We start from the raw sequence: 27,642 nt of genomic DNA, 5'->3' as shown, positions 1-27,642 counted from the left end.
TACAATATGCAAGAAGCTAAGCACAAAAGTATGAAACAACAAACACACCAAGCCTTTAAACACAACTAAGCAATAAATTTAAGGTTGTCCCTGCAATTTCCTAACTGAGATGTTCCAGTGCATTATAATACATCAAACATGTCAACAACAAAGACAAGAGGAGGAGGCTGGCATATATGAACTTCGTTTCATCAAGTAAACATCATAAGAGTTGCATTTAAAGTAATAGTTCCAAATTTCCAGTTGTCAGTTGAAAGATTACGACCCAAGGTTTCTAATATCTTCATGAGAAAATGAAAGGGTCAAGTCGAGGCACCGTGATGAAAGGGTCAAGTCGAGGCACCGTGGATAGGATAGAAGGCCCTAATCTTTTTACATTTCCTATTCCCAGTCACAATATGGTGCAGGCATTTTGTGCTTTGCTCTTCTTTTTCTTCTGCTTGGGTGGTTGAAGAACGACTTTGATGGCTGCATCAAACACTGCCTTCACATTCTGCAGTGAAGTCAATAAATCCCTTAAATAGATGCCCTCTTCCTTTATATAAATTATACAAACATATTTAGAAAACAACATATACCTCCTGCGTTTTTGCACTGCACTCAATATAAGCTGGTGATCCGATCAGCTTTTGCAGCTCCTCCCCCTTACGGATTCAGAAAGAAAGGGAAAGAAGTGTAAGGCTAGATAATTGCAAATAATAGAAGTCCATGCAACAAGAAAACAAGTAATATCTGCATAATATTTCAGGAAATTATGGACTAATACAAATATCTTTACCTGGGCTGTAGATATGGGTACAGCTCCGGGATGATCAATAAAGAACTGCTTATCCTCCCGAAGATCTGGCCCATTTCAAAACACAAAACATAATGAGTGCTAAAATGTACGCATGATTATTTGTACAAAGACAGAAGCAAAGCTATTTGAAAGAAAATGTGTTAACTTACCATGCTTTGTTCCAACAAGAATTATTGGTACACCAGGGGCGTAATGTTTTAGCTCCGGAATCCACTGGAAACAAGCAGAAAATAATTATCAGCATGCGATAAATTAAATGTCAATGTAAAAAGCATTCTCTTTGTTTGAATTTTTCTTGAAAAAAAAAAAAGAAACTTGACCTAACCTTTTTGGAGACATTTTCATAACTGGCCTTGCTAATGAGGGAAAATGCCAATATGAACACATCTGCTCCGCAGTAACTCAAAGGTCTTAACCTGTTATAATCCTCCTGTCCTGTTGCCCAAAACTATAGAACTTAAACCCACAAAAATGAACTGAAGCTCTATAATGGTTCTAACAATGATATTAAAAGAAAAATGAAAACCAAAGGGTCAGTTAGAGAAGAGAAGTACCAGCAGTATCCCACAACCCCAGATTAACAGTGCTCCCATTGACAACAACATTTGCACTGAAATTGTCAAAAACGGTCGGGACATAATCCTGTTTTTCCCCAACATGAAAAATGTAAGACAAAGGGTGAACACATTCTTAGCATCATGAGCTTCCAAATGTCAAAACTCCTAAGCTTTGTATCAAGACGAACTACATGAATATGGAATCACAAAGACCCTGAAGCCTAGTTTATTGCAATTAAAACACTAAAATCATGTAACATATTAAAGATACATAGCAAAGCAAGAGAGCATTCATATTTGCTTATTGAATATTGAATTCGCTATTTCCATAAATTCCCTTTTTCTTCCACTTTTTTTTTGTCAAAGATACAAATCTGAAATCCCATAAAGGCATACAATTTAGTATGCTTTTTTTCAAATCGATTTCATAAGTGAAATCAGCTTAACAAACATTTTCAACACAAATAGTTGCATACAGAAAACCAATCTTTAATGAGTAAATCGTCATTCAATCCCAAAGCCAGACAGCAAAACAGAAACAAAACAAAAAATGCCTAATTTCTCATCACCATTTCAAAAAAGTTCATCATTCAAGGAGGGGAAAAAAACAAAAGTTATTTTTTCTTAATAGAATAAGTAAAATTCAAACTTAAACATGAAATTACCCAAAAGATAGTTCAAAAAGGGGGAAAAATAAAGAAAGAAAGGAGAAAATTACCGTAGGAAAAGGTGTTGCTAGTGTATGAAATCAACAAACAAGTTTTACCAACAGCACCATCACCAACAGTTACGCACTTTATTGACTTCACAGCGCTCATTTTCTTTCTTTTTTGGCACTTGAAAGAAAAGATTAGCCTCAGATCTTAACACCTGAGGACAAAGCACGAATCCGTAAAAATTCCCCTCAATGTATTCCTTTTCTTCTTCAATCAACCACCTGTATTCCGGTAGGAAAATAAATGGAGGGGAAATAAAAAGAGGAAACTTTTTACACAATGGGCTAAACCCTACGGAAAAAAAAGAGATGAAAAAAGCAAACAAATTTCCTTTAAAAAAAAAAAAGCTTTTTGAGTTTAGGTTTTTGATTTGCTGGGCAGGGAAATTACGCCGTTTGGAACGTTTGCTGGATTCGGGTTTTTTATTATCGGAGCTTGAATCGGACTTCATTCAAATTAGCGTGTATTATATAATTAATTTTTTAAAACCTGGATTTGATGTTTGGCATTGGCCGCTCATCAACATTAAGACAATGGCCCCATGCATGGGAGTCAAAAGTTGTTGCTTAGTTGTTCGTCTTTAAACATCATGAAACAGCCAAAAAGAAAAAAAAAATCATATTTTGGGTTAAGTAATAAAGAAGTCGACTTTTCATCAAATTTAATGAGATTTATACTATGTACCAAACAAAGACATATATACTTCAAAACAGTGCCAACAATCGTGTTGATGGGAAATCTTTGAACATTAGCTTTAGTTATCCAACTTGTAGGCAAGTGCAGATTCAACATTTGAAAATCCTTTTTGGGAAATTAAACATAAACAATCCATGGAACTTGCAGTCTTCCTGTGGCAACTTCTAATCTGCCAAACAAGGCTAATAATGGGCACCATTGCAAATTCTAAACTCATATTTGACAAGTTTCAAGCCATTCATGTCAATGACTTCATCTTCTTGGTATAACCCTAAAACTATCCTTTTTACTTGTGCCGATAGTCCCCATTCTGCAACAAAGTTTTTTTCTTTTTTTCTTTTAGTCCATACACAGAGTATGCCAAGCTACATTGGACTTAAAGCTAATCCGTGTTGAATCAGGTGCGTTTAAAGTAAAGCCATAAGACTTGAAATCTATTAAATGTCGCTACATAAACCAACTAGGTTAAACTCCACGTATAACAAAATTGTTGTTCTACATTCCTCAAAACGGTAACATTCAATTTGACTGTCCTTTCCTTCAAAAAACCTTCGGAATTAAAGGAATTTGAAGCATCTACACAGAGATCTAACAAATAAGAGAAACAGAGTAACCACCTTATTATAAATTAGTTTTATTGGCTTATTCATGAAATTCCTGTTATGATAGACAAACAGATTGTAGCACAACATAGTTCAATAACCTTCAATATATGTGCTTTATTTTTATTGGCTCGTCATAAATGCTAACATTACAACTTGGTACAAGCCTTTGGCAATGGACCTCAATAAGTAAGAATCCTAGAATACTAAGCAAGACATTAGGATACATGATGCAAGGATCTTGAAGAATAACTGTGTAAAGCTTAAAAAAGCAATAAATAAAACCTGGAACTAAGACTTGCAAAATGCAGAAAGTGTATCATCCAGGGCCTTTCTATCATACTCACCTGTGAAAACACAGTTGCCAAGAAGACCTTTGAGAAGGATAAGCCTTAGCAGCCCATCAGCTACCTTCTTATCTACCTGCCATTACAAAATAATACGTATTTGTCAAGTGTTGGAGATAGCGGTTCAAGATTGACAGAACAAGGAAAACTTGGAGCTCTTACCGCCATCACAGACTTGAACATTTCCACAGTCATGGTTTCAGGAGAAGCAGTGGGTAACTTAGCGCGTAGTAAAATGTCATCAACTCGTTTGACAATTGAACTGTCAATCCAACCAAGGCGATATGACATGTCAACAGCCATGACCTGAGGTTAGCACACGTAATCAATGTTTAGCACAGATAGAGGGAAGAGGATAAAAAGTAAATCCATTAACAAACACGAGACCGTGCCAGCTGCAACAGCTTCTCCATGAAGCCACTGTCCATATCCAAACCCAGTTTCTATTGCCTGGAAAGAAACAAACCAGGGAAAAGAATTATGGAAATCTGGTGTAAATACAGACCCCTTTTAAGTCTTTAAACCAAGTACAATATCCAAATAAACACAAAATCCCACCCACCCAACAATCTAAAAGAAAAAGATTATAATAGTTACAGTTTAACACTTCTGAATTTCAAGTTGCCGGTAACTTCAATTTTGTAATGTTTTACAGCCATTTTACAATTACCTTCTGGGTATTTCAAGTCATGCAGTCACAACATAAAATTCCAAATAAGCTCAAGGATACTTTATAAAACTTCAATTCAGAAAGTTACACTCAAAAGCAAAAAATCAAGCTTACCAATGTACTCATGAAACATTCCTTGTCCTCATGCTAAACAGTAAATATAAGCAGTAGCACAAATAAGAAACTTACATGACCAGATGTATGACCCAAGTTCAGTGTATCCCTCAACCCACTCTCCTTCTCATCTAATGACACAACCTCAGCCTTATTTTCACATGATCGCTTTATAGCATAAGCCATCGCATTCGGATTCCTATAATTAACAACACCAGATTGCATATAGGCTTGAAGAAATATACCTTGCAATAATGAGGAAAGTACCACAGTACTGGTATATGATATATTGTTGTAGTAGACAAGAGAGGCATAAGAATCCACAATACTAAAGCACAAAAGTTAAGGATAAAAAATGCATGTCCCTAAAAGCTTCAAACAGAAAATTGACAACCACCTTTTTGAATTTCAGTTGTTATCAAAAGTCCTCTCAGTTTCAGATTTCAAAAGAAGTTACAACTTATTCTAATGTTCAGCTACGGTTCTTTTGATAAGTTTTGCATACCTTGCAATCAGTTTCTCCATATCTTTTTCCTGCCACTCAAAAAACTCAGCATCTCTGATGAGCCCGTATTTTATAACCTCCGCAAGACCTGATGCCAGTTCCCTATCTGGCAAGGTGTCCAATGTGTCTGTGTCTATGAGCACACATTGAGGTTGGTAGAAAGCACCAATCAAGTTCTTCCCAAGAGGATGGTTTATGCCAGTTTTTCCCCCAACCGAAGAATCCACCTGTGTGTAATAACAAGAAACATGAAACGTTTGCGCACAATGTGACGATTCTATATAAATGATCCATCAGAATCAAAAGACCTGTGCCATAACAGTAGTAGGAATCTGAATAAAATTAACACCGCGAAGAAAAGAGGCAGCAGCGAACCCACACATGTCACCGATGACACCACCTCCAAGGGCGACAAAGGTACATCTCCTGTCCAATCGCGACTCAATGGCCTTGTCAAAAACTTTCATGAGAGTGTCCTATAAGCACAACAGCACAACCATTGCTATTACTTCCATTGAGTTTTATCAACAATAATACCTCAAAACCAAAATGTTAATTTAAAAAAAAAAAACAATATGGAAAACCTACCATATCTTTGAACTTCTCTCCATCAGGTAAAATCACATATTCCACAGAAACAGCGGGGTTTCCTTTTGTTAAGGCCTCAACGACTTTATCCAAATATAAAGGAGCAATTGTAGTATTAGTTACCACAATAACTTTCTTCCCATGAACATGCCTATCGAAACGACAACCCATTAACACTAAATACGACGATCTTTGCGAAAATCTAAAAACTAATCTTAGTGAAATGAATCAACTAACTTTTGAAGAAGTTCAGGTTGATCAAGCAATCCGGACCCAATGTAGATTGGGTAGCTCCGATTTCCCAAATCCACCTCGACAATAGTGGGAGCTCCGGAGCTCTTTTCACCAACTGGTCGATCCATCACCCGAGTTGCATTGGCGCAAATCCTCCCCCCGATTCCACTCGGTTTCGACACAGCAACTCGTCCCGGACTGAACTCACCGGAATCCGAACCGAATAGAGAAACCTTGGCGGGTTTATTAACCCGTAGGGAAAGGGCGGAGGTGATGGGGTTGAAGTCAGATGAGGAGTTGGTAATGCGGTTGGAAGGGAGAGAAAGGGAGAAAGCGTTGGAGATGGATGCCATGGGTCGGGTTTTGGGTGAGGGACAACGCGAGCGAGAAAGAGGGCGGCTCTGGTTTACAGTAAGGGGTAGGCAAAAACATTCGTTTGAAGAAGAAAAAGGAGGGGACGGGGTTAGGTGAAAGGGGAAGGGGAAGGGGAAGAGCTGTTGAAGGAAACGACGCTTTTTTGTTAGTTGGTCTTTTTACCCCGTCTCGATGGTGATAAAATATGCGTTCAAATGCCCCGACCCGTATGTTGGTTTGAGGAATTCTTTTCCCTAAATATGCTGTCTTACTTAACTTTAACTTTAATGTTGAATGTTTAATATGGTTTTTAAGTTTTTTTTCCCTCAATTTCATTCTTAACTTTGGTTTTCACGTTGACTTTGATGCTTGAAATTTTCAATTTACTACCATAAAAATATTTTTTACATGATACAAAATTCTTTCTACATTTAACTTCTATAGTTGGATTACTTATTTTATTCTGCATGTATAGTTTTTATATGTTTATTTTGAGAAATTTATTTATTTTACTTTTAAATTTAGAAATTTAGGTTTAGTTGTCAATATTTTTAAAATTCTTTTGTTAAACTCATTTGGAGTGAAAATTTTGAAATTAAAAAATTGACTTGGTAGCCACAAAAAAAAAAAAACATTGTAATGAGTTTAAATTTAGTAGAAAATTTTAACGGTGTTAAAAAGTCTTAAAATTCACTCAATGTTTTAATTAGTATAAAATATTTAGACTAACTAATGACGTTAAAAATTGAGGTACCAAATTAAATAAAAATTAAAGTATAGTGATTAAATCTCAATTTTAAGCATGGTATAAATATAAAAACTAAAATTTAAACATTGTTATATATATTTTTAAAAATAGAAGGATCAAAATTGAAACTTAACCATATAAAAAGAAAGCAATGGACACGTAGGAATGACTTAAGGCCTTTAGTAGTGTTCAAACGGTTAACTGAACTATACTAGTATTAACCGAATTTTTAATCTATTTTTCAAAAAAATAACCGAATCGAAATACTTGGTTAATTCGATTGATTAATTGAATTAATCAAAATTTATATATTTTTTATTTTTGGTTAAAACAAATATAAATCATATAAAAAAATTGGTAATATTTATTTGAACAATTAAAACTACCTATAATTTGTATTAGTAATTATTATGTTCGATTAATTTGATTAATTACCTGATTTTAAACTAAATTAACGATAATCGAACTTCTAAAAAGTCATTAACTGATCTTCAACCAAATTAGATCGATTAATCAAATTTAATTGATTCAACCAATTAATTCCCTAATCTTTAGAATAAGTAAATCCATTAATAAAGAGAGGATTGGTGGCGAGAAAAAACGATTACAATGCATCATAATAACTGAAGTTGGTTATTAGTCTCAAATTGTCTAAAACTTTCTCTCTCCCCCATCCACTTTTCCATTTCTTTGAATTAGTCTAGCGTCTTCGTCAAACCCCAAAATCTTCCAAAGACCTATCATTGAATTATGAATCGGTATTAACATACAGCAAAGCGAGGCGGTGAAATTATCCATTCTTGAAGCTGCTCGATCTGGGGGTTAACCCACCACTGACGAGGAAACTTCTTCAACCCAAAAGGTACTTTCTGATCTCTAAAACCCCTCTTTTGCAAGACGGTGTGCTACTATGTTGCTATTTCTTTGAACATGCTAAAATCCACATCATGAAAATATATTAGGAATAATTTAGCATCCCAAATATAATCTTGAGGTGAACTTGTTGATGGTCGACAGTGAATCTTCTTCCATTTTGACAAATTTGAAATCCATTTCTACCATACACTGAATCACATGAAGGCTAATTTGGGCTTTAACTGCAAATGAATCAAGTAAATTTTTATTTAAATGACTGCATTCTTCCATTACTTACCCATCATTATTTCTAATAACCACCCGTGTACTCCATTCTTTAGACCAAAAAAAGATAAATAAATCTTAATGAACACAACATGAAGGTTCGTAGACCAACCATTATTTTAATAATCAAATCAATAGTCTAATTAGTCATACTATTAGTTCCTGATGGGTCAATAATAATTAAATAAATAATTAAAAATTCATAAAATTAGTTTAACAATTAATTTTTTGTCCTGATTTTTTATTAGTTCCAAACAGTTTGCTTAGAGGCTAGTTCAACTCCTATATCCCAATCGGTATACTAATAAATTCACAATCCAACCAATCCAACATATTGATCGGATCCAACTTAAATAACACTAAGACCAACTTAAATTACACTTCCCAAAATAATTTTTAAAAAAATTGATCGCAATTCAATTTTCAAAATTAACCTCATATCATATTTACTTCACTCTATAATTAAAAGTCTACTTGAAAACAAAATAGCTGTGAGAAAAAATTCAGAAGTAAAATTAAGATAATGCCATGTATCCTTCACACATATTTAAAATTTAAAAATAATTAAATTAGACACATGTCATCATCTCAATTCAATTTGAGAAATTTGTTCTTTTCCGTTGACCGTATACATGATAATAATTTATTTTATTTTAATATTCATGTGTTATTATTTTTATGTTTTTGTTAGAAGTATTATTTTTTATTAAATTTCATGAGTTGCATTAAACGTATATAATTTTATACGCAATTAGTTTTTGTACCCATATGATACACAAATTGATCATGTGTATTTATTTTAGTATGCTATATTTTATGGAAAAAATTTCATTGTTTAAAAATTAGAAGCATTTTCAAAATGAAAACAATTAATATAATTTTGTAGTAAAATGTAACAAAATTAAAAAATTATAAAAATCCAAAACTAATAATAATAAAAGTCAAAATAAGATGTTTTTGTTCCCAGGAAAGGTATGGATATACAGTTTCCAGTGTAGCAAAATTAACTTTTTAAAATTTTAAATAACAATTTTAGAAAATAAATACTTTTTAGTTAATGTCATTTTAGGGTTTGATGGGTTATTTTCAACTTGAATTATTAAGTTTTTAAAGGTGAATATGTCGTTTGAATATATAAAAAATCTTTATATTTAAAAGATGTTTTATAAGAATTAAAAAGATGTTATTATATCTTATTGTTGCATTCAATTATATTATTTTGTGATTTGTGTTAATGTTTTAGTTTTAAATTTTAAATATAATTTAATACACCTTCAAAAAAATATAGTTTAACGCATGATGTTTTTGAGAATGTATGCTGAAATTTTATTCAATAAGTTCAAACAATGTCCCAAAAACAAAACAGACATAAAAATTGAGCCAAGATAAAACCCAAACACCGGCCAAATGTCGAAGATTGCTTTAGCCCGTGACACTAGAAGCATCTAAGCCTCAGCCAGGAAAATTAATACGTTAAATATCCTGAAAAGCAATGAATGATTTTAAAGCCCCTCGGTCATGATTTCTTTCATTTCCCAACAACCTTAACCCACCCAACTCCTCCTTCTACTCTCTTACCCAGACTCTTCCCCTACCCTATCCCACCAGAAATTGAACAGAGAGAAATCAAAAACCCTCCCATTCGATCCCTTTCCACTTTCTCTGGCAAATATAGGAGCCCCATCTTGCAGACAACATCAATCCCCTCTCTTTGGGCCTTTAGTAGCTAACAAGTGAGCAATGCTATTCATCGATCTATAGATGTATTTGAACTTGCAGGTATGAAATCATTTGCTTAACCATTTCCCATCTCTAATGTAAGCCCCAATTTTGAATTTGTCATCAGATTCTCTCCATAGTTTTCTGATAATAGAGAGGGCACCACCTTCAATTTCAACCTTCATAAGCCCTAGATCCAGGCCCAGATGAACACTTTGAATGTATGCAAGTGCTTCTGCAACAAACACAGAAGGTACATTTTCATTTATCACAACTTTAGAACACACTGCTCCATGCTCAACCAATGCACAAATATTTAGAAATTAATCCAAAACAACATCAATAAAAATCTCAAATCGAAAATAATTCACTCTAATGGAAATATGAGAAAAGTACTTAAACACAACAAATAATTCAGAGATTTTCTAATAATTATATAAACAATCTCCCCACACTTAAGATGTACATTATCCTTAATGTACAAAAAAAAATACAAGCACAGAATAAGTAGAATATCATAAGAGAGGGAGAAAACTGAAACTGCCTTGAGTATGGATGAAATTGCCAGAATAGTGAAACCCGAAATTGTAGGCAAAACTAAATGTAGTGCATGGTGCCGAGCAAACTAATAAGAAAATAAACATAATGAAGAAGATTAAGAGGTTACAAAATCAAATAAAAACAAGGGCGATGAAGTAGGCAAGATCGAAGGTGTGCCCGGTCGGCATGCTCCAAAGGAAGTAAGCATCGAACGTACCAATGTCCCCGGTGCTCTCCCTCTGACCAGTCAACGTGTGAGCCAAGATGGCATGGATATACGTAAAGCCGAAGGTAGTGAAGTCGCCTTCGACCGACTCGGGTCATAGGGCGTCGTACTGGCAGTCAGCTCTGTCTAGCATAAAGATGGCGAGTAGTGGATGTGCCGGTATAAAGTGAGGAACCCCTCGACACTCATGAACTCCTTAGTATAGAGTCCTAAAGTAGCTTCGAATTCTAGGATGGTCATATGACGCGTTGTACCGCTGAGTTAGACAGTAATAGTTCGAGGCTCATTGTGGATCAACATCATGTACTGTAAGAGGAATGTCGAACAGAACTCGAGGGTAAGACCCGAGTAGGTGGGCTCAACGATGGAGAAGAATCGGTTCCAAGAAGTTGTAACAATCAGTGCACATACTCGATCAACTAATTGAATCTGCTTTAAGGCTGCTTAATCAATACAACGGCTTAATCCCAGTGGCCGTTGTCTGAGATGCTGATATAGGTCCTCTTGGGGACCCTGTGAAAATCAAAGACATGGATGGTGTGCATCGGTGGAAGCGCCCGACAATAAGGTCGTACCTAAAGTCTTTCGCTTTTTTGAAATGGGAACGGCCACCTTGGATTTCCCTCTAGTGTTTGTCATGATGTACCTGAAAAATGGATAACCAAACAACTATTTCAGCATTCAACGTAAAAGCACGAATCGACACAGTGGAACAGTTCAAATAACCACCAAATGAAAGTCGAATCCAACTAAAATCCAGAATCACAAGATCGAACATTCAGCTAAAAATATTTGAATCCAAACTTCGTGTAAAAGAAGCATCAAGAATATAAAAATAATAAATAAATAATAATAGAAAACACTATTTTAAAATAAGAGTAACAATGATCACAACTTCCTAAAAACTAATACCACTTTAAAGCATAACAAGAATAAAACTCAGTAATAATAATTAAAATTATGAATGAAAATAATAAAAACAATATGAAAAAGAACCAAAAAAAATAAAATAGTAATTGAAATCACAATAAAAAGGAAATAAAAAATTACTAAAACAAATAATAATAAGAATACTAGTAAAAATAATAAAACAAAGAACAAACAATTTAAGAAAAAGAAAAAGAAAAAGAAAGAAAGAAAGAAATAAAATAAGTGAAGTGGCAAATGGTGGTGGTGGGGGGTGCATGCGGCAGTTGACGGGGATGGTGGTGGTTGACGGTGAAAGAACGACGATAGGACGTGCGAAGTGGGGGATAGACTTGGCAAGAGGTGGATGAGGGTAGCAGTTTGTCGTCGAGGGAGAGAAGGGAAGGGGGAAAGGATGGAGGGGTAATGAGCGGTGGCTTAGGCTTTTTTTGTCGAAGGAAGAAGTGAGATAGGGGCTTGTGGTGGACGGTGGAAAAGGGGAAAACAAAAGGGGAAATAGAAGGGGGTGGGACAAACGAGAAAGAAAGGGGGGAAAAGTAAGGGGGAAAGGGGAAAGGGGAAAGGGAAAAGGGGAAAGGGGAAAGGGGAAAGGGGAGAGGATCACGGTGGTTCGGCGAGGGGGAAGGGAGGGGAAGTCGTGAATGGTGATCGAACTAGTAAAGGGACGGCAACAACGGGGTTTTGTGAGGAGCAGCGGCTAGAGTTTGTTTTTGGAAGGTTGGGAGGAAGAAGACAAAACAAAAGAAAGGGGGAATTAGGGTTTTAAAAGGGGACACGGTCATGTTTAGGCTCGTGTTGGGCCACATGGCTGTGTCACACGCCCGTGTGGGGCTGTCTCAACCTGTGTGTAATTTGAAATTTAAGCCTAATTTTCACACGGCCTCAGACACGCCCGTGTGTTTGGGTTGTGTGTGATCTTTCTTCACTTATCCCACACTCGTGTGGGAGGCCGCGCGAAGCACACGGTCTTTTACACTCCCGTGTGACTAGGGGTGTGCATAATTCGGGTAAAACCGAAAAAATTTGGTTAACCGATCGAATTCGGTTAATCGGTTGATTAACCAATTTTTTTTGGTTGGGTCAGTTAAATTTTTATGATTTTTCTAACAGTTAATTCGGTTCAAACCGATCGGTTAATCAAAATTTTCGATTATAAAAAATTAATAAATAAAATTATCTAACCCACCCAAACTCAATTACCCAACCCAATTACCCAATCCAATAAAACTAAAACTAAAGTTTACCCAATTGCCCAATCCAATAAAACTAAAACTAAAAGACAACCCAATTTACTAAAGTCTAAAACCCAATTTACTTTAATAATTTATAATTATTTAAATTTTAAAAATAAAAATAAACAAAATTCGGGTAATTCGGGTATTTTTCGGTAATTCGGTTCGGTTAATTCGGGTAATTCGGGTAATTTTTAACCAAAAATAAACAATATATAATTTTCGGTTAATTCGGTTAACCGACCTTATTAACCGAAAAAATTTCGGTTCGGTTAATTTTTTTTTTAAAAAAATCGGTTCGGTTAACGGTTAAAATTTTTGAAAGGTCGGTTAATTCGGTTATAGTAATTTTGGGTCGGTTAACCGGTCGGTTAACCGAATGAACACCCCTACGTGTGACAGGCCGTGTCTCACAAACGGTCGTGTCTATGGCCCGTGTAACTCACTGACTCGTAAATAAATTTAAAAATTAACTCTAGTATTCACACGGCCGTGGACACGCCCGTGTCTAGGCCGTGTAACTCACTGTAGAATACCCTATCGTGCATATGGCTTGGAACACGCCCGTGTGGGTCAATTTTTTTAAAAAAAATTAATTAATTTAATTTTAAATTAATGTGCAATAAAATTAAAAGAATTAACTAAATTTAAACACTCGAGTTGCCTCTTAAAAAATGTTTATTTAGAGTCTAAGCTCGACTTTACTTTGTACACGCACAGTTACGGTGGTTCTCGGAGTCGAAACTCCTATTTCTTGTTATCAATTTTACTATCAAGATAAGGTTTGAGTCGAGTATTGTTTACCTTAAATGTGCTGAACTTAGAATGTGTTACCTCAACTCTACCGTAGGTGAATACATTTAGTACCCTGAATGAGTTCGATCCGTTTGACTTAAGCTCCGAAGGGGAAATTCATGGATCCGATTTGTCTAGAAGTTCTTTGTCTCTAACCTTAATTTGGTTTGTTCTCATCACATGCTCATCATGGCGTTGCTTTGTTTCTCTATCATATTTTTCGGTTTCTCCTCTGCATGCAGTCGCCATTCATCTAGTTCATCGAGTTGTACCATTTGCTCTTCATATGTTGTTCTTTTTCTGTCACCTTAATGAAACATGACTCTAGCATGTTTTCACGAGGGGTTTCTTGCAGAGAAGGTTGAGCCACGTGATTACTAACATTAACAGAATATTTAATCTCATCTCGCTCACTAGAGACTCTCACAGAATTGCGTACTTAAAGAATAATCTTTTCGTCACTTACACAAAGCACAAGTTCACTTGTACCAACATCGATAATAGTCCTAGTAGTGACTAAAAAGGGTTGACCTAAGATCAAAGGTACCTCACTATCCTCATCCATGCCTAACACAACAAAGTCAACAGGGAATATGAATTTATCAATTTTCACAAGTACATCCTCAATAATACCCTTAGGATATCTGATAGTTTTATCCGCTAATTGAATACTTATCCTAGTGTGTTTGGGTTTCCCAAAACCTAGCTGTTTAAACATTTTGTAGGGCATGACATTAATACTGGCCCTTAAATCAGCCAAAGCATTATCAATATTTAAACTACCAATGAGACAAGGAATAGTAAAACTCTTTGGATCTTTTAATTTGTTAGGTCGTTTATTTTGGAGAATGGCCGAGCAAATTGTATTGAGCTTCACAGTTGATGAGTCGTCTAACTTTCTCTTGTTTAATAATAACTCCTTTAAGAATTTAATGTAATTTGGCATCTGCGAAAGAGCATCAACAAACGGTAAGTTAATGTGTAATTTTTTAAGAAGCTTAAGAAATTTATCATATTGCTCGCTTGTGTGGTCTCTCTTCATCGTGTTAGGATATGACACTTGAGATTTGTATCCTTTGACAATCGACTTTTGCTCTTTCCTATTTTTCTCAACCTCATTATTGTTCACCACAATTTCTTACCTCGATTCTTGTTCAGGTTTAACTAACCCTTCCACGTCTTGAACAGTAATTGCGTGTGTCAAAACCACTTCTTGAAAACAAAAATTAGTAGTAGTCGACTTAAAAACAAAAATTGGAGTCGCCACCGATCTTTTATTGAGGTGTGATCGGATCACCTTGAAAATAATTTTAGGTCTACAAATTTTGAGAAAATAGGTTCGGGAGTCGGTTACGCACGAGGAAGGGTTAGCACCCTCGTAACGCCCAAAATTGCTATCGAATCAATTGTTTAATGTCTTAGTGTTGAAAATTAGAAAAGATTTTAAAATACGATCCTTTTAACTTGAATAAATTGAATTGAATAATAAGACACTCTTATTTCAAAGAAATAAAATGTCACACCTAGTGAGTTAGGGCGCAATATTTTTAATCTTCAAAATTAAGTTTATCTTTTTAAAACCCATGCATTTTGAGAAGGATATTTGGTTATTAAGGCCGAATTAAAAATCAGAATCCAGTAAGTTAGGATTCAATTTCTCGAAATTCCTAAACTCCGAGTATTGCCTTTATTTTTAAAAAACATTAATTCGAGGTAGCAAAATGTCATATCCAGTGAGTTAGGATCCAACATTTTGAAATCTTGAAAAACTTTTATTTAAAATTTGTATGGTTTTATTGCAAAAGAAATACTTGGTTATCTAAATTCATCGAAAAGAATTGAAGCCCAGTAAGTTAGGGCACAATCTTCTCGAGAATCGTGAATATCGAGTATTTTAAAAATTTACGAAATAAGATGATTTTAATGCTTTAATGAACATAATTTTTAAAACAAATGTAATATGATTGAACGGCAATGTACAATGTAAAAGGATAACTTGTAACCTAAACATACGCCAAAGAGTAATAAACAAGCAATAGATAAATTCAAACAAGAATAGCAACAATGATTTTAATCACATTATGCAAATATCAATATCAATATTCAAAAACTAAATAAATCAATCATCAATTTCTTAAAAGATTCACCAAGATAATTGTACAAGACCAATTTTGACCCGGCCCAATAGCCCAAGGCCCAAAATCTAAATTGGCCCAATTGGGCCCAAAAATTAAACAACATCAGGGAACCCTAGGGTTCCCTGCCTTCTCCAACGCCGCATGCCAGGGCCATGTGCGCCGTACGGCTACCGTACCTGCTTCCTAGTCACCTCAACCACCTGCCTTCTGCCCACCTGCAAAACAAAAAGAACACGCAATGACAGCCCAAAATAGCAGAGAAGCAGTAACAAATAGAGAAAAAGCAAAGATGCATTTGGCTATAAAATCAAAAAATTCAATGTAATTAGGGTTTTTTTTTCTTTTTCTTTTTGACTATTGTAACAAAAAAAAAGAGAACAAATATCAACAGTAATAAAAAAATCAAGCTTGAAGGTGATTTCTTGTTTTTTTGATTTCAATCTTTCTTTTTCCTTTTTTTGTTGTTTTTATTTTTTATTTCTTAAACGAAAATAAAAAGAGAAAAAGGAAAAGGGAAACTCACAGGAGAGAGGGCTTGGAATGCCTCTCTGACGCTTCGTCGGCCGTCGGGGTGGTGGCGGTGCGGCAAGTGGCGCGGTGAAGGCCAAGGAACTCTACGGCCGGATGCTTTTGAGAGAAAAGGCCAGGGGTCCCGATTTTTCTCTTTTAAAAATGGTGGCTGTACAGATTTTAAAAAAAAATTTCACTTAAATACTTGATAAAACGACGCCGTATGGGCTTAGGGTTCAGAGACCAAAAACGGCGTCGTTTTGGTCTCTGACCTGCGCGGTGACCCGACCCTGGGGGAGGATCCGCGTGTTTTCTTCGAATGGGTTATTTATGTGCGCAGTCCCTCCTATTTCGCAGCGCATTACAATCTGGTCCCATTTCGTTATTTTCTTTTATTGTGATTTAGCCATGATGCTTTATTGTTTTTTCAATTTAGTCCGCTGCAATGCCGCGTTTTGGGAACTCCGTCTATTTACTGTTTTGGTCCTTCTCTGTTTGGCGCGAGTTTCAGTTTAATCTTTTTTTGTTTTTTATTTCGAATTGGCCCTGTATCTTTGTTTTTATTACGATTCAGTCTATTTTTAGTTTCCTTTATTTTTTTAGCTAATTATTTTTAACATTATTATTTTTAATAATAATAATAATATTATTATTATTATTATTATTTCATAAACCAAAACGTGTTAAATATAAATTTTAAATATTTCAATCAATATTTTTTAGTATATACCCATACCCGATCCGATCACCAGATTCGAGTTACAAGATGCTACATTTGTTGTCGGAGCCACTATAATCATTTATAATCAATTTGAGAACATTAAAACATTTAAATACAAGTATCAAATGTGTATAATATGATAAAAAAATCATTTTCGAGTTTCAGTTGAGCTTACGAAAGCGCTTTTGAAAACCCGAGGTTAGATTAGGATCAAATTGAAAAAGATACAAAATATCGGGTTGACGTCCGACTACGGGAACTCTTCGTTGCGACGCAACATATTGTCTTGGCTCGTCGTGACGTTAAGGAACCTTTGTTGCGACGTGACCCCTATTTTTCCACAAGTTAAGCCCTTACATTGTCCAACTAGCATATATAGCATTCATGATTTACCTTTTAAGGCTTCAATTGATCACTTGCCATAATTTTAACATGCTAACAACCATTTACCAAAACCTCAACACCACTTTCATACATAATTGCTAACCATTTACAAGGTGTTGTCCCGAAAGACCAGTCGATAATTGTCGTCACGGTGTCGTCCCGAAAATCTAATCAATAACTATTGTCACAGTTCCACCTAACTCTCTTGAATCCCTTAACATTCTGCCCATTCCTCCATTACGCCAATTTTCCTATATTTATCTACCCCGTCAAAGTAACTTCCTCCGCACTCCACATATTATAAACATGCATTTCATGCATAACGTTACACTTATCATTAAAACATATAGTATGCCACTTATCAATACGTCATTACACAATTACATTTGACATCTAGATGACATACTTGCAATACTCATTCATTGCGATCACACACAACCATGGATTCAAATAAAACTAATAGCAGACATACGAGCAGAACATTCCAGCATAATAGCACAACAAACGCTTGAGTGGAGTACATAAACCCACTTTAAATCCTTCGTCCTCACTAGCTTAGCTTGTTCAAATGACAGAGCCTCCATTGTCCTTGAAGCTAAGCATGTCAACTAGATATACCAGTTAAACCAAAGGTATCCAAACCTTAAAACCTCGAACCCATTATTATACAAAAGCTTTTCAGAAATCTTTATTTCTCTTTTCCTTTAATTTACGAGTACAGAGAGACTTAGGAGCTTACCATCTTACTGATATGTTGTAATTTGTTGTAGTAGATTAAACCATTTTTCATACTTAATGAGCTTATATAAAAGCAATTTTGTTATATTTTTATTTTTTATTTTTAGTTCGTAAATAATGAAAAAATGTGATTTGAACTATTTATATGACCTTAAGAGCCAAAATAGCCCTAAAGGAAGGCTAACATATCCGGTGAGTGTGCAGGATATCATTCGGAGGCATAGGAACATGAAACTGGTCGCAATGTTGCAACACGAAGTGTTAATGTCGCAACATAGTGAATAGAGCACCCAACAAAGAAAACTACCTTCAGTGTCGCGACACATTTAGAGGGTGTCGCAACACCACCCTGAAATTAAGCCTGAACCTGTAAACTGCCATCAGTTTGACGACATAGACCAAAGGATGTCGCTACACCACATTGACAAGGAGAATTAATGAGTCAAGGGTGTTTTGGTCTGCACAGCAAACTTTAACGTAAAAACGTCAGTTGAATTAGGTCAATGGACGACGACCAACCCTAAATCTATAAATAGACATCTCTGAACACTTCATAATCACTTTTTATTCAAGTTTTAGTTTGCAACTTTATTTAGTTTTAGTTTTTAGTTTTCTTTAGGTTATTTTGTACTTAGGTTATTTTTATTTGTAATTCTGTTCTAGTTTTATTCTCGTTCTTTGGAGAATTTGATTTGTGGATTCATCAACTCTTTGTGGATTTCTACTTTTGCATTTATCAATACAAATCAGGATTCTACTTAAACCTTATTCTTGATTTCTTACTCATGTTTATCTTTTTAATCAAGTTTATGTCGTTTATGAGATCCATAAAGAACTAATCCTCTTATGGGAGATTAGTGAGTGAATGTAGGAGTAATTAATTTCTATGTAGAGTTTTTTAGCAGATCAGCTGGTTGGGATAGGAAGAACTTAAAACCCTAGGCCTGACAACCCTAGGAAGTTATCTAGGTGCGAATAAATCCAAAATTGGTATTGACTATCCATGAACACCTTACCCCAATCCGGTCTGGACTGTGAGGTTGAGAGATAAGTAGTTCTTGCCAACTCATTAGTTCAGTGGAAGATCAAGAGATCCTGCTAGGTTAATGACTAGTTGATTGGATATAACTCGAAATAGAAGTTAGTTACGACCACCGAAGCGAGTTAATCTTTCGTCCTTAGAATTGATTAAGTCTACAAGTTAATTTTTTGTCTTCATTTTCGTGCATCTTAATTATTTTTATAAAGTATGAATTTTTATCACCTTAGAAATTTAGTTAAATTACTAATTAGATCTATTAACGTCGAAGTTAGAATTAGTTTAGTTTCGCCTCCATTGGGTACGATTCTCTGATTACTTCCATACTTCATTGTATAAACTATATTACAACTTGACCCGTATACTTACGAAAACTGCCTAACAATATTTGGTTGCAATATTCACACTTTAGACATTAGTACATCAAGAGGCGGTCACTTACTGGATTCTTTACTTTCCAGACTTGAGTCTCACATTTACCGCCTTATGCAGAGTGTAACACCCCTAACCCGTATCTATCGTCGGAACAGGGTTACGGAGCATTACCAAAATTTACAGAACATAAAACAAACATTTCATGTTATTTAACATTCATATCAGAAACCATTCATAATGAATCATATCGTCCTTTTATGAGCCCTCGAGGCCTAAAATATGCATTAGAAACAAGTCAGGAATAAACCAGGTACTCAGAAAATTTTTCACAAAATTTCAAATTTTTTCCAATGTGCAGGGGACAAACGCCCTTGTGGTCAGGTCATGTGGCTCACACAGCCAAGAGACACGCATGTGTCTCAGGCCGTATGGGCATTCGAATTAGGGCACACGGCTATGTCCAACTCGTGTCCATACTCATGTAACTATTTGACTTGGGTCATATGGCCAAGCCACACGCCTGTGTGCTAGGCCGTGTGAACATAATAACTTGCATTAAATAGGTGCAGGGGTCACACAACCAAGCCACATGCCCGTGTGCCAGGCAGTGTGATCAACTATGAGCATTCTGTTTTGAATTTTAAAGATGCAGGGGACACACGGCCAAGTCACACGCCTATGTGCTAGGCTGTGTGTCACATACGGCTGAGACACATGCCCGTGTGCACAAAATAAGGCCATTTCCAAGCCATATTTCTCACCCAAATTTGCCTTGTACCTACAATAACACTTCAACACATTCACAAGCCAAAATAAAACATATAAATCAAGCCAAAACCAAGCTTTATACATGACATTTCATCATATATAACCAAGAATCCAACTTACTAATTTATCAAATTCACATGTATGCTTATTTATACCAAACATACAACTCAATCCATTTATCAGCATACTTATAAGTTATCCATCACTCAACCACATCAAATACACAACAAACATGATAATGCCACACATATATACACAACAAAATGTGTCCAACTCAAGCCATTTCAATGGCTAGTTACAACCAACCTTTACATGCCAACATTGGCTATTTAACCTATACATGCCATTATAACCAAAATTAGTTTTATTTTTGTACCGAAATGAGCCGATGGATAGTGTGAGTGATCTCCGCCAAGCTTCCAACCCAACAAGCTTCCAAATTACTATAAGATAGGGGAAAATAAACAGAGTAAACTTTAAAGCTTAGTAAGTTCGTATAACAGGAAATTAACTTGCCATTTAACTCATATTTAAGGTAAGCTAACTAAACATGCTCAAACCAATTTGGTCAAATGCCTAAACACATATTCTTATCAAGCATGTTAGTCATGTAATTTATATATAACTCATAATCACAAATGTATAGAGTCATTGGGCAAGTTTCATACACATGTATATTATATTTCATTTTTCAACACATCAAGTAACATCATTTTCATATATTTCAGGCATATACGGATAATAGTTTGTATCGAATTCACATTTTCTTATTCAGAACATTGCTCGTTGAATCTTTTCGTTGAATCTTTCATAATATCGAAGGATACACGAGTAGTACACATAAAGTGTACAAATCTATAATCCGTCAATTCATGTATTATTCGTCAATTCATATTCGGGAATGCTCATAAGAGCACATAAACGGAAAGCTCATGTGAGCCATGTAACGGGAAGCTTTTGAGAGCCATTAACGGGAAGTTCATACGAGCCAATATCGGGAAGGTTCAAGCGAGCCAATATCGGGAAGTTCTGGAGAGCCAATTAATTAGGAAGCTCATGAAAGAGCCTTTAATCGGGAAGCTTCGAAGAGCCATATATCGGGACGCTCATAAGAGCTACGGTGTGTCCACATGTAGGATTACAACAAATTGGGATGCTCCGAAGAGCTATTAACGGGAAACTCGTAAGAACTATATAACAGAAAGTTCGTGAGAGCCATATATCGGGATGCTCATGAGAGCTAATAATTGGACGCCCTTTCGAGCTGTGGTGTGTCCGCAACACATGTAAGACCACAACCAATTCGGGAACTCTATATCCATCGAATTTTATTTATTCAAACGAGACTTAATATTTATCGGACATTGTCGGATATGTGGTCAACACTTATACATGACAATAATACATTTCAAACACATAACATTCAATTTAAACATATAAATATGCAATTTAGTTACACGAACTTACCTCGATAATGTTCGTGTACGCAAAATCTACTAATCCAATACTTTTTCTTTTTCTCGATCTAACTCCGTATTTGGTCTATCCGGATCTATATGAATGAATTTAACATCAATTCATATTCAATTCACATCTTTGGCAGAATTATTATTTTGCCCCTATACTTTCATTTAATTACGATTTCATCCCTAGGCTCGGAAAATGGAATTCATGCAATTTAATCATTATACCAAGCCTAGCTGATTTTTTACATATAAAAATAGCAGCTCATATATTTCATAAAATTTAGAAATTTTCCATAAATTTTCCATCTTTACAATTTAGTCCCTAAATCACAATTTTATCAAAATTCACTTTACAAAAATTGTTTATTTATCAAAAACCTTTTATTTTCTACCATAAAACATCATAATTTAACCATATTCATTCATGGAAAATCCCTAGTACTTTGATAACTTTACAAATTAATCCCCGAGATTGTTAGATTAAGCTATTATGATCTCGGAAACATAAAAATCATTAAAAACGGGACTTGAATACTCACCTAATTGAGCCAAAATAACTTGCTTGAACTCAAGTCTCCATATCTAGGGTTTCCATATTTTTAATTTAGGAAAGATGATAATATGATGACATCTTTCTTTATTTTAATCATTTATCATCTTTTATTATTTCTCTTTCCAATTTAGTCATTTTCTTTATTTAATTTTCCATGAATGAATCATCATACTTATCTACTAACTCCTCTTAATGATCTGCTTTCCATATAAGGATCTCCAATTTTGAATTCCATAGCTATTTGATACTTATAGCTACTAGAACTCAACTTTTGCATTTCATGCAATTTGGTCATTTTATCAATTAAACATGTAACCGGTAAAACTTTTCTTAACGAAATTTTTATACGATATTCCTATCATATGGTAGACCATAAAATAATTTTAAAATAAATTTTCTTCCGGACTCGGATTTGTGGTCCTGAAACTATTGTTCTGATTTCACTAAAAATGGGCTGTTACACAGAGCTTCCCTTAACTTTCTCTTTTTTGGAGTAATCGAAGAAGACGATGTAGATTAGAAGAAGATTATAAACCTAATTAAGTAAAATTCTTTTTGCAAAAAATATCCTTCATCACACGCATATATATACCTCTAATTTGCACGGTCTCCATAACCCAAAATAACCGTCCATCACTACTCATTCTGTCTCACGCCAAGGAACCAATCGGTTCCAACTTAATTGAACTAGAATTAGATTTTTACTAATTACCAATCAGCCAAAAAATTTTCCAAGTTTTCTAGTAGAGCCTGCCAGCTTGCTATTTTATTCAATTAACTCCTTACCTTTCCTAAAGTTTGGGACTTTAACGAAAATTGGGTGTGACAATATGTTTGGAATGATGAAATGACGTATATGTTTGATGATTCTGATAGAATGACACTGAATGGGAATGTATTGTACGTATTAAAATGTTGTAAGATTGTAATTGATGAACTCACCTTATTGATGTGAAATGTGATGATAAGAAAGTCATATAGTTAGCTAATTCATTATGTTAGTTTTGAATTGAGGATTGTTTATTGTTTTAGCTCATATGAACTTACTAAGCATACATAATGCTTACTCTGTTGTGTTTTCTTTACTTGTAGTTATCTTTTGTGGAACAAGGTGATCGAATCACTTTCGAGATCACATTATTAAGCCTTCGATTCGATAGTCTTTTTATCATTTTGGACCTCGGTTATGTGGCATGTATATAGGAAATATTTTACATATGTGTTTGCTTTGAATGTTTATAAGTTTGAATCATAAATGATGCTTAATTTTGAATGGTTACATGTTATGTACATAAATATGCATGTTGGCTATGTGCTAGTTTATAGTTAAAGTACACGAATGCTAAGGTTGGTGATAGAATGGTAAAGTAATGGATGAATGTGAATGGTATGCATTGTGAGAGCAATGGAAAATTGCATGATTGGATAAAAGATGATTGAAAATGCATTGACGTTGTGTATAATTTATGGAAGTTGCATTTTGAGGACCATTTGAGCCATATACTATGGGTATGTTTGTATGTGAAGGTGCCAAATTTGTGGCATATTGGTTGTTAAAAATCAATGTCTTTAATATGGAACGTTGGTGTATGTTTGAATAGTGTTTTGTGTAGGTTATATGTGTGCTTAAGTTTCTTTTTGAATTGGTTTTAGTTTGAGCATGAAAATGGTACCAAAACTTGAGATTTTTAACTTTCTGGCAAAAAGAATTGGTACCGTAAACTGAAGTATCGGTACTTTGCCAAATGAACAATATTTTAAATTGACAGAATGTCAATTTGGTATCGATAAAATTGACTCGTTTTCAAAATTTGAAATTAGTAGAATGCCAAAACGGTATCAATGTTTTTTATAGTATCAATACCTATCATAAAAGTATCAGTACTTTTTCCTTCAGTATCTATACCTTTCTAAAAACTTTGAAAAGTTTACAGTTTGGTCCTTATTCATGCTCGAGTCAACTTTAGAGCTTTCGTAAGCTCGATTGAGTTTCGATTTTTCTTGTATACTGTGATGTGCATGCAATTATGATTAGAATTTTTGATTAAATGAATAAATGTTGAAATTTAAATGTGAATTTTTCCGGTAACTGTAGTAGCATCTCGTAACTCGGGTCCAACGATCGAGCTAGATGAGGAGTGTTACAATTTTGGTGTATGGGGTAAGGATGATATGAATAACATAGGTTATTGTGGTCATAATCACATTGTTTATAATGATTTTGTTGGGCCTTGACTTGATAAGCTTGACTTGGTAGTTCATGTTGGTCGATTGGTGTTAAAGAGGCAGCTTAATGGTGTTGTAGTTAAATGTTTTAAAAAAAAAATTGGGGGTTTTGAAAGCATGGAGCTTTATTGGGTAGAGACATAGTTTTTGTTTTCTTCCCACAAATAGAATCAATTGCTGATCAAGAGTTGGGCTTGGTGGTTGAAGGTGATTCACACTATAATTTCGAGAGCCATTAAGAGAAATAAGAGAGGTTTAGAGTGAGGTTTTGAGGATGGTTTTATTATTGAACTAGGGAGAAAAGACTTGTCTTCTTTTGGTGATGATGATTTTTACTTTAGTGTTGTTTTCTTAATTCAATATAAACTAAACTCTTATTTTTGGAACAATGATGAATCTTATTTCTTAGTTAATTAATTTATTTTCTCTTCAATTGTTTTAATCCTTGTTAATTATTTATTTAGTCTTGTGCTTATTTAATCTATTTGCCTAATCACCAAATTGTATTAATTTGATTACCTTGACTTGTCTTGGAAGAGAAAGTTAGGGTTGAGATCTAGAATTAATAGATTAGGATTAACTTTAGTAGTGATGAAAAACGAATTAATTTTTGGCTATGATAGGAATATACACGATGCCATAATTAACCTAATAGGTTTGTTTTTAGTGACTTCACCCAACTTGTGGGGAAGGGGGTTAATTTAGATAGATACTAGAAGGGTATTGTTAATGCAATTGAATCATTGATTAGTAATTACATAGATTGAAGAATTGGATGAGAGATAATTGATTAACGCAATTAGATGAAATTAGAGTTCCAAGTCTCTAAAATTGATTGAAAAACTTATAAGTTTTATTGTTTTAGTTTGATAAAAATCTCTATAATTTGCTCAGTTTAATTTTAGTAATAATTAAATTTTATTTTATTAATCTAAATTAGATAAAATTGAATAATTAATGCTTAACATCTTAGAATTTGAGCATCATAAAAACAATATTCTTTTATCACTTTATTTTTTCATCGACACATGCATTTGTGTTACAAATTTTCCTCAACGCTCCATTGAATGGTTGTTCTACTACATAGTGGAGTAATGAAGCCCTGTGAAAGTACGATGAGAAGTGACTAGATCTACTTAGGATGAGATTTACTATCCTATAAATAATTGGTGGCAACATCTGTACTATGTGTGTTGAGATGCAATAAATGTGACAAGAAGAATGCGGTTTTCGGTAACATATTGTGGTGGTTTTCTGACCTCTTTGTTGGACAAACTCTGGATTTCTTTTTGGCCAAGTATTTTGGGTATATATGTTTGGGTTTCAAATGTAGCCTTCTATTTCTCTATGATCGCCAAGAATTCAAGACAAGATGAAATGGAGGCCAAAATGAAAAGTGTTGCTTGACAGACAGTGCTTCTACCAGTACGAGGATGCAATGGTCAAACAAAAACGAACTGTATATTCCAATGAGGAGCAGTACTACAAGTACCCAGGGCTATTTTGGACTGGGTCCTAAAACCCCCACAGTCACACATACAAAAGGGCAGGGAAAAGAAAAATTAGTCCAAGAAGCATGGACGATTACTTTACTCGATAACCATTTCAAGAAGAAAGGTTCCTCCATAATCTCTCTCATATTTCATCATTCCTACTCGGAATTTCCTCGGTCGTTAGTGTGTCCCCTGCAGTACTCTCTATTCTATGACTATGATAGATTTCACGTCAAATTTCGTTCAGCGTTAGGGTTTTAGTTTTAAGATTCTATCATCGCTTTTCCATGCCAATTTAATGCATCTCTCCCTGCGTTTTTTTTTTGGTTTGAATTTTCTTGATTTTAAAGCATTTTGTGACTTCGACTCGCTTTTGGCTACCAGCATTTCTTGTTTTACTATGAGGTCACTAGAAATTCTGTTTTATAGTTTCTTAATTGCTTTAATTTTAGAGAATGTTTTGTGTATGGTTGATTGTAGGGTTTTGGTTGTAGATTTTGTAGATGGCAAGCCGGGTTACTCGCTCAAGGAGACAACAGCAACCATCTCAGCAGCCGGAATAGCAGCCGAGAGCTCCATGGACGACGTTCCTCGCGAAGACAGTTGCAGACCTGTTGGTTGAACAGGTTCACGGAGGGAATAGGCACAACAATTCTTTCAACAAGAGAGCTTGGAAGTCCATGTGTGATGACTTCTATAAGAAAACTAGTTTGAAATGGGACAAGGAGCAATTAAAGAACCGATATGGGGTTTTGAGGAGGCAGTATGTTCTCGTGAAATCACTTCCTGATCGAAGCGAGTTCAGTTGTAATGAATCTACTGGGGTTATAATAGGTACAGATGAAGCTTGGTCTGATTTTACCAAGGTAGGATATACTCTATCAATGCTTGTTTTGTGTGAATGAAATCTCCTTCAATCCCTTGAACCCCAGCTCATACATGTTCTTAATTGACAGGGTCATCCAGATGCTGAAACCATAAAAGCCAGCGGCTGCTCAATTTACAAACAGCTTTGTACTATTTTCTCAGAGCCAATGACCAATGGGAAGCATGACTACTCTGCTGAACTTGGTGGACAAGTTCCTTCCTCACTTCCTTCTTTGGAATCATTGAGCAGAATTCAAGAAGAGTCCTCGTCCTCATCTGAGGAAGTAGAGGATGTGGCAGATGATCCAGATGCAGTTCAACTTTCTGCTTCTGGTTTGATTAGTAGTCGCAAAAGGGGACGCAGGGGAATTGATGATGCTATTGCTGCTGCAATATTGGAGATGGCAGCAGCTTCGAAGCTGAGAACAGCCGCTGTAAAACAACGTAATGCCAGATATAGTATACCTAGTTGTATAAAAGAATTGGATGAGATTGAAGGCCTTGAAGAGCGAGTCTACTTTGCTGCTGTGGAGTTATTCAACAATCCTAATGCTAGAGAAATATTCTTGTCTCTCAAAGGAGATAAGCGCTTGACTTGGTTGCACTGCAAGTGCGTTGCTCCATCCAATGCACTAGAGTGATAGAAGGCAACATTTTAGTGTTTATTAGATTAGACAAACTGATTCTTGTATTGGCAACCAGTTAGAAACTCAAATGTACGACTTTTTTCAATCATCAAGCTATTTTAAGCTTTGGCACTGACACCCAGAACTTTTAGCAGAAAATGTATTTGAATGTGCTTGGTTAATGAAAATTGAGGCATAGATTTGATCACCGTTGTTTGCTTTTCTGAAA

The 27,642-nt window shown here is 35.0% G+C and overlaps 2 protein-coding genes and 1 pseudogene across 12 annotated transcripts; 1 reads left to right on the top strand and 2 right to left on the bottom strand.

Annotated features, from left to right (window-relative positions):
- Positions 1–54: 54 nt before the first annotated feature.
- Positions 55–3,793, bottom strand: LOC105803685 (rac-like GTP-binding protein ARAC1; annotated as a pseudogene).
- LOC105803683 (3-dehydroquinate synthase, chloroplastic) lies at positions 3,468–6,373 on the bottom strand. 2 transcript variants are annotated; one of them, XM_012636044.2, is made up of 8 exons: positions 5,832–6,373; positions 5,595–5,745; positions 5,315–5,482; positions 5,007–5,233; positions 4,577–4,700; positions 4,105–4,167; positions 3,880–4,023; positions 3,468–3,793 (listed from the first exon to the last, which is right to left on the bottom strand). In XM_012636044.2, the coding sequence occupies exons 1-8, from the start codon at positions 6,179–6,181 to the stop codon at positions 3,662–3,664; spliced, it is 1,359 nt and encodes a 452-aa protein (XP_012491498.1). In that variant the 5' UTR covers positions 6,182–6,373; the 3' UTR covers positions 3,468–3,661. The 2 variants fall into 2 exon arrangements, 1 of the variants encoding a protein (XP_012491498.1); XR_008190631.1 differs by having other exon boundaries at positions 3,718–3,793; positions 4,110–4,167.
- Positions 6,374–7,553: 1,180 nt separating this feature from the next.
- LOC105803690 (uncharacterized) lies at positions 7,554–27,621 on the top strand. Of its 10 annotated transcripts, none has more exons than XM_052624568.1 (4): positions 9,343–9,803; positions 9,917–10,042; positions 26,424–26,786; positions 26,877–27,621. In XM_052624568.1, exons 3-4 carry the CDS (start codon positions 26,601–26,603, stop codon positions 27,426–27,428), a joined length of 738 nt encoding a protein of 245 aa, XP_052480528.1. In that variant the 5' UTR covers positions 9,343–9,803; positions 9,917–10,042; positions 26,424–26,600; the 3' UTR covers positions 27,429–27,621. The 10 variants fall into 10 exon arrangements, with proteins under 10 accessions (XP_052480529.1, XP_052480525.1, XP_052480522.1 ...); XM_052624563.1 differs by having other exon boundaries at positions 26,415–26,786; XM_012636057.2 differs by having other exon boundaries at positions 26,401–26,786.
- The last annotated feature ends 21 nt before the right edge of the window (positions 27,622–27,642 follow it).

The sequence above is a fragment of the Gossypium raimondii genome, chromosome 11 (assembly GCF_025698545.1).
Source record: "Gossypium raimondii isolate GPD5lz chromosome 11, ASM2569854v1, whole genome shotgun sequence".
Taxonomy (NCBI): Eukaryota; Viridiplantae; Streptophyta; class Magnoliopsida; order Malvales; family Malvaceae; genus Gossypium; species Gossypium raimondii.
The sequence above is the reverse complement of the archived record's forward strand: the minus strand, read 5'-3'. Positions and strand labels throughout refer to the sequence as shown.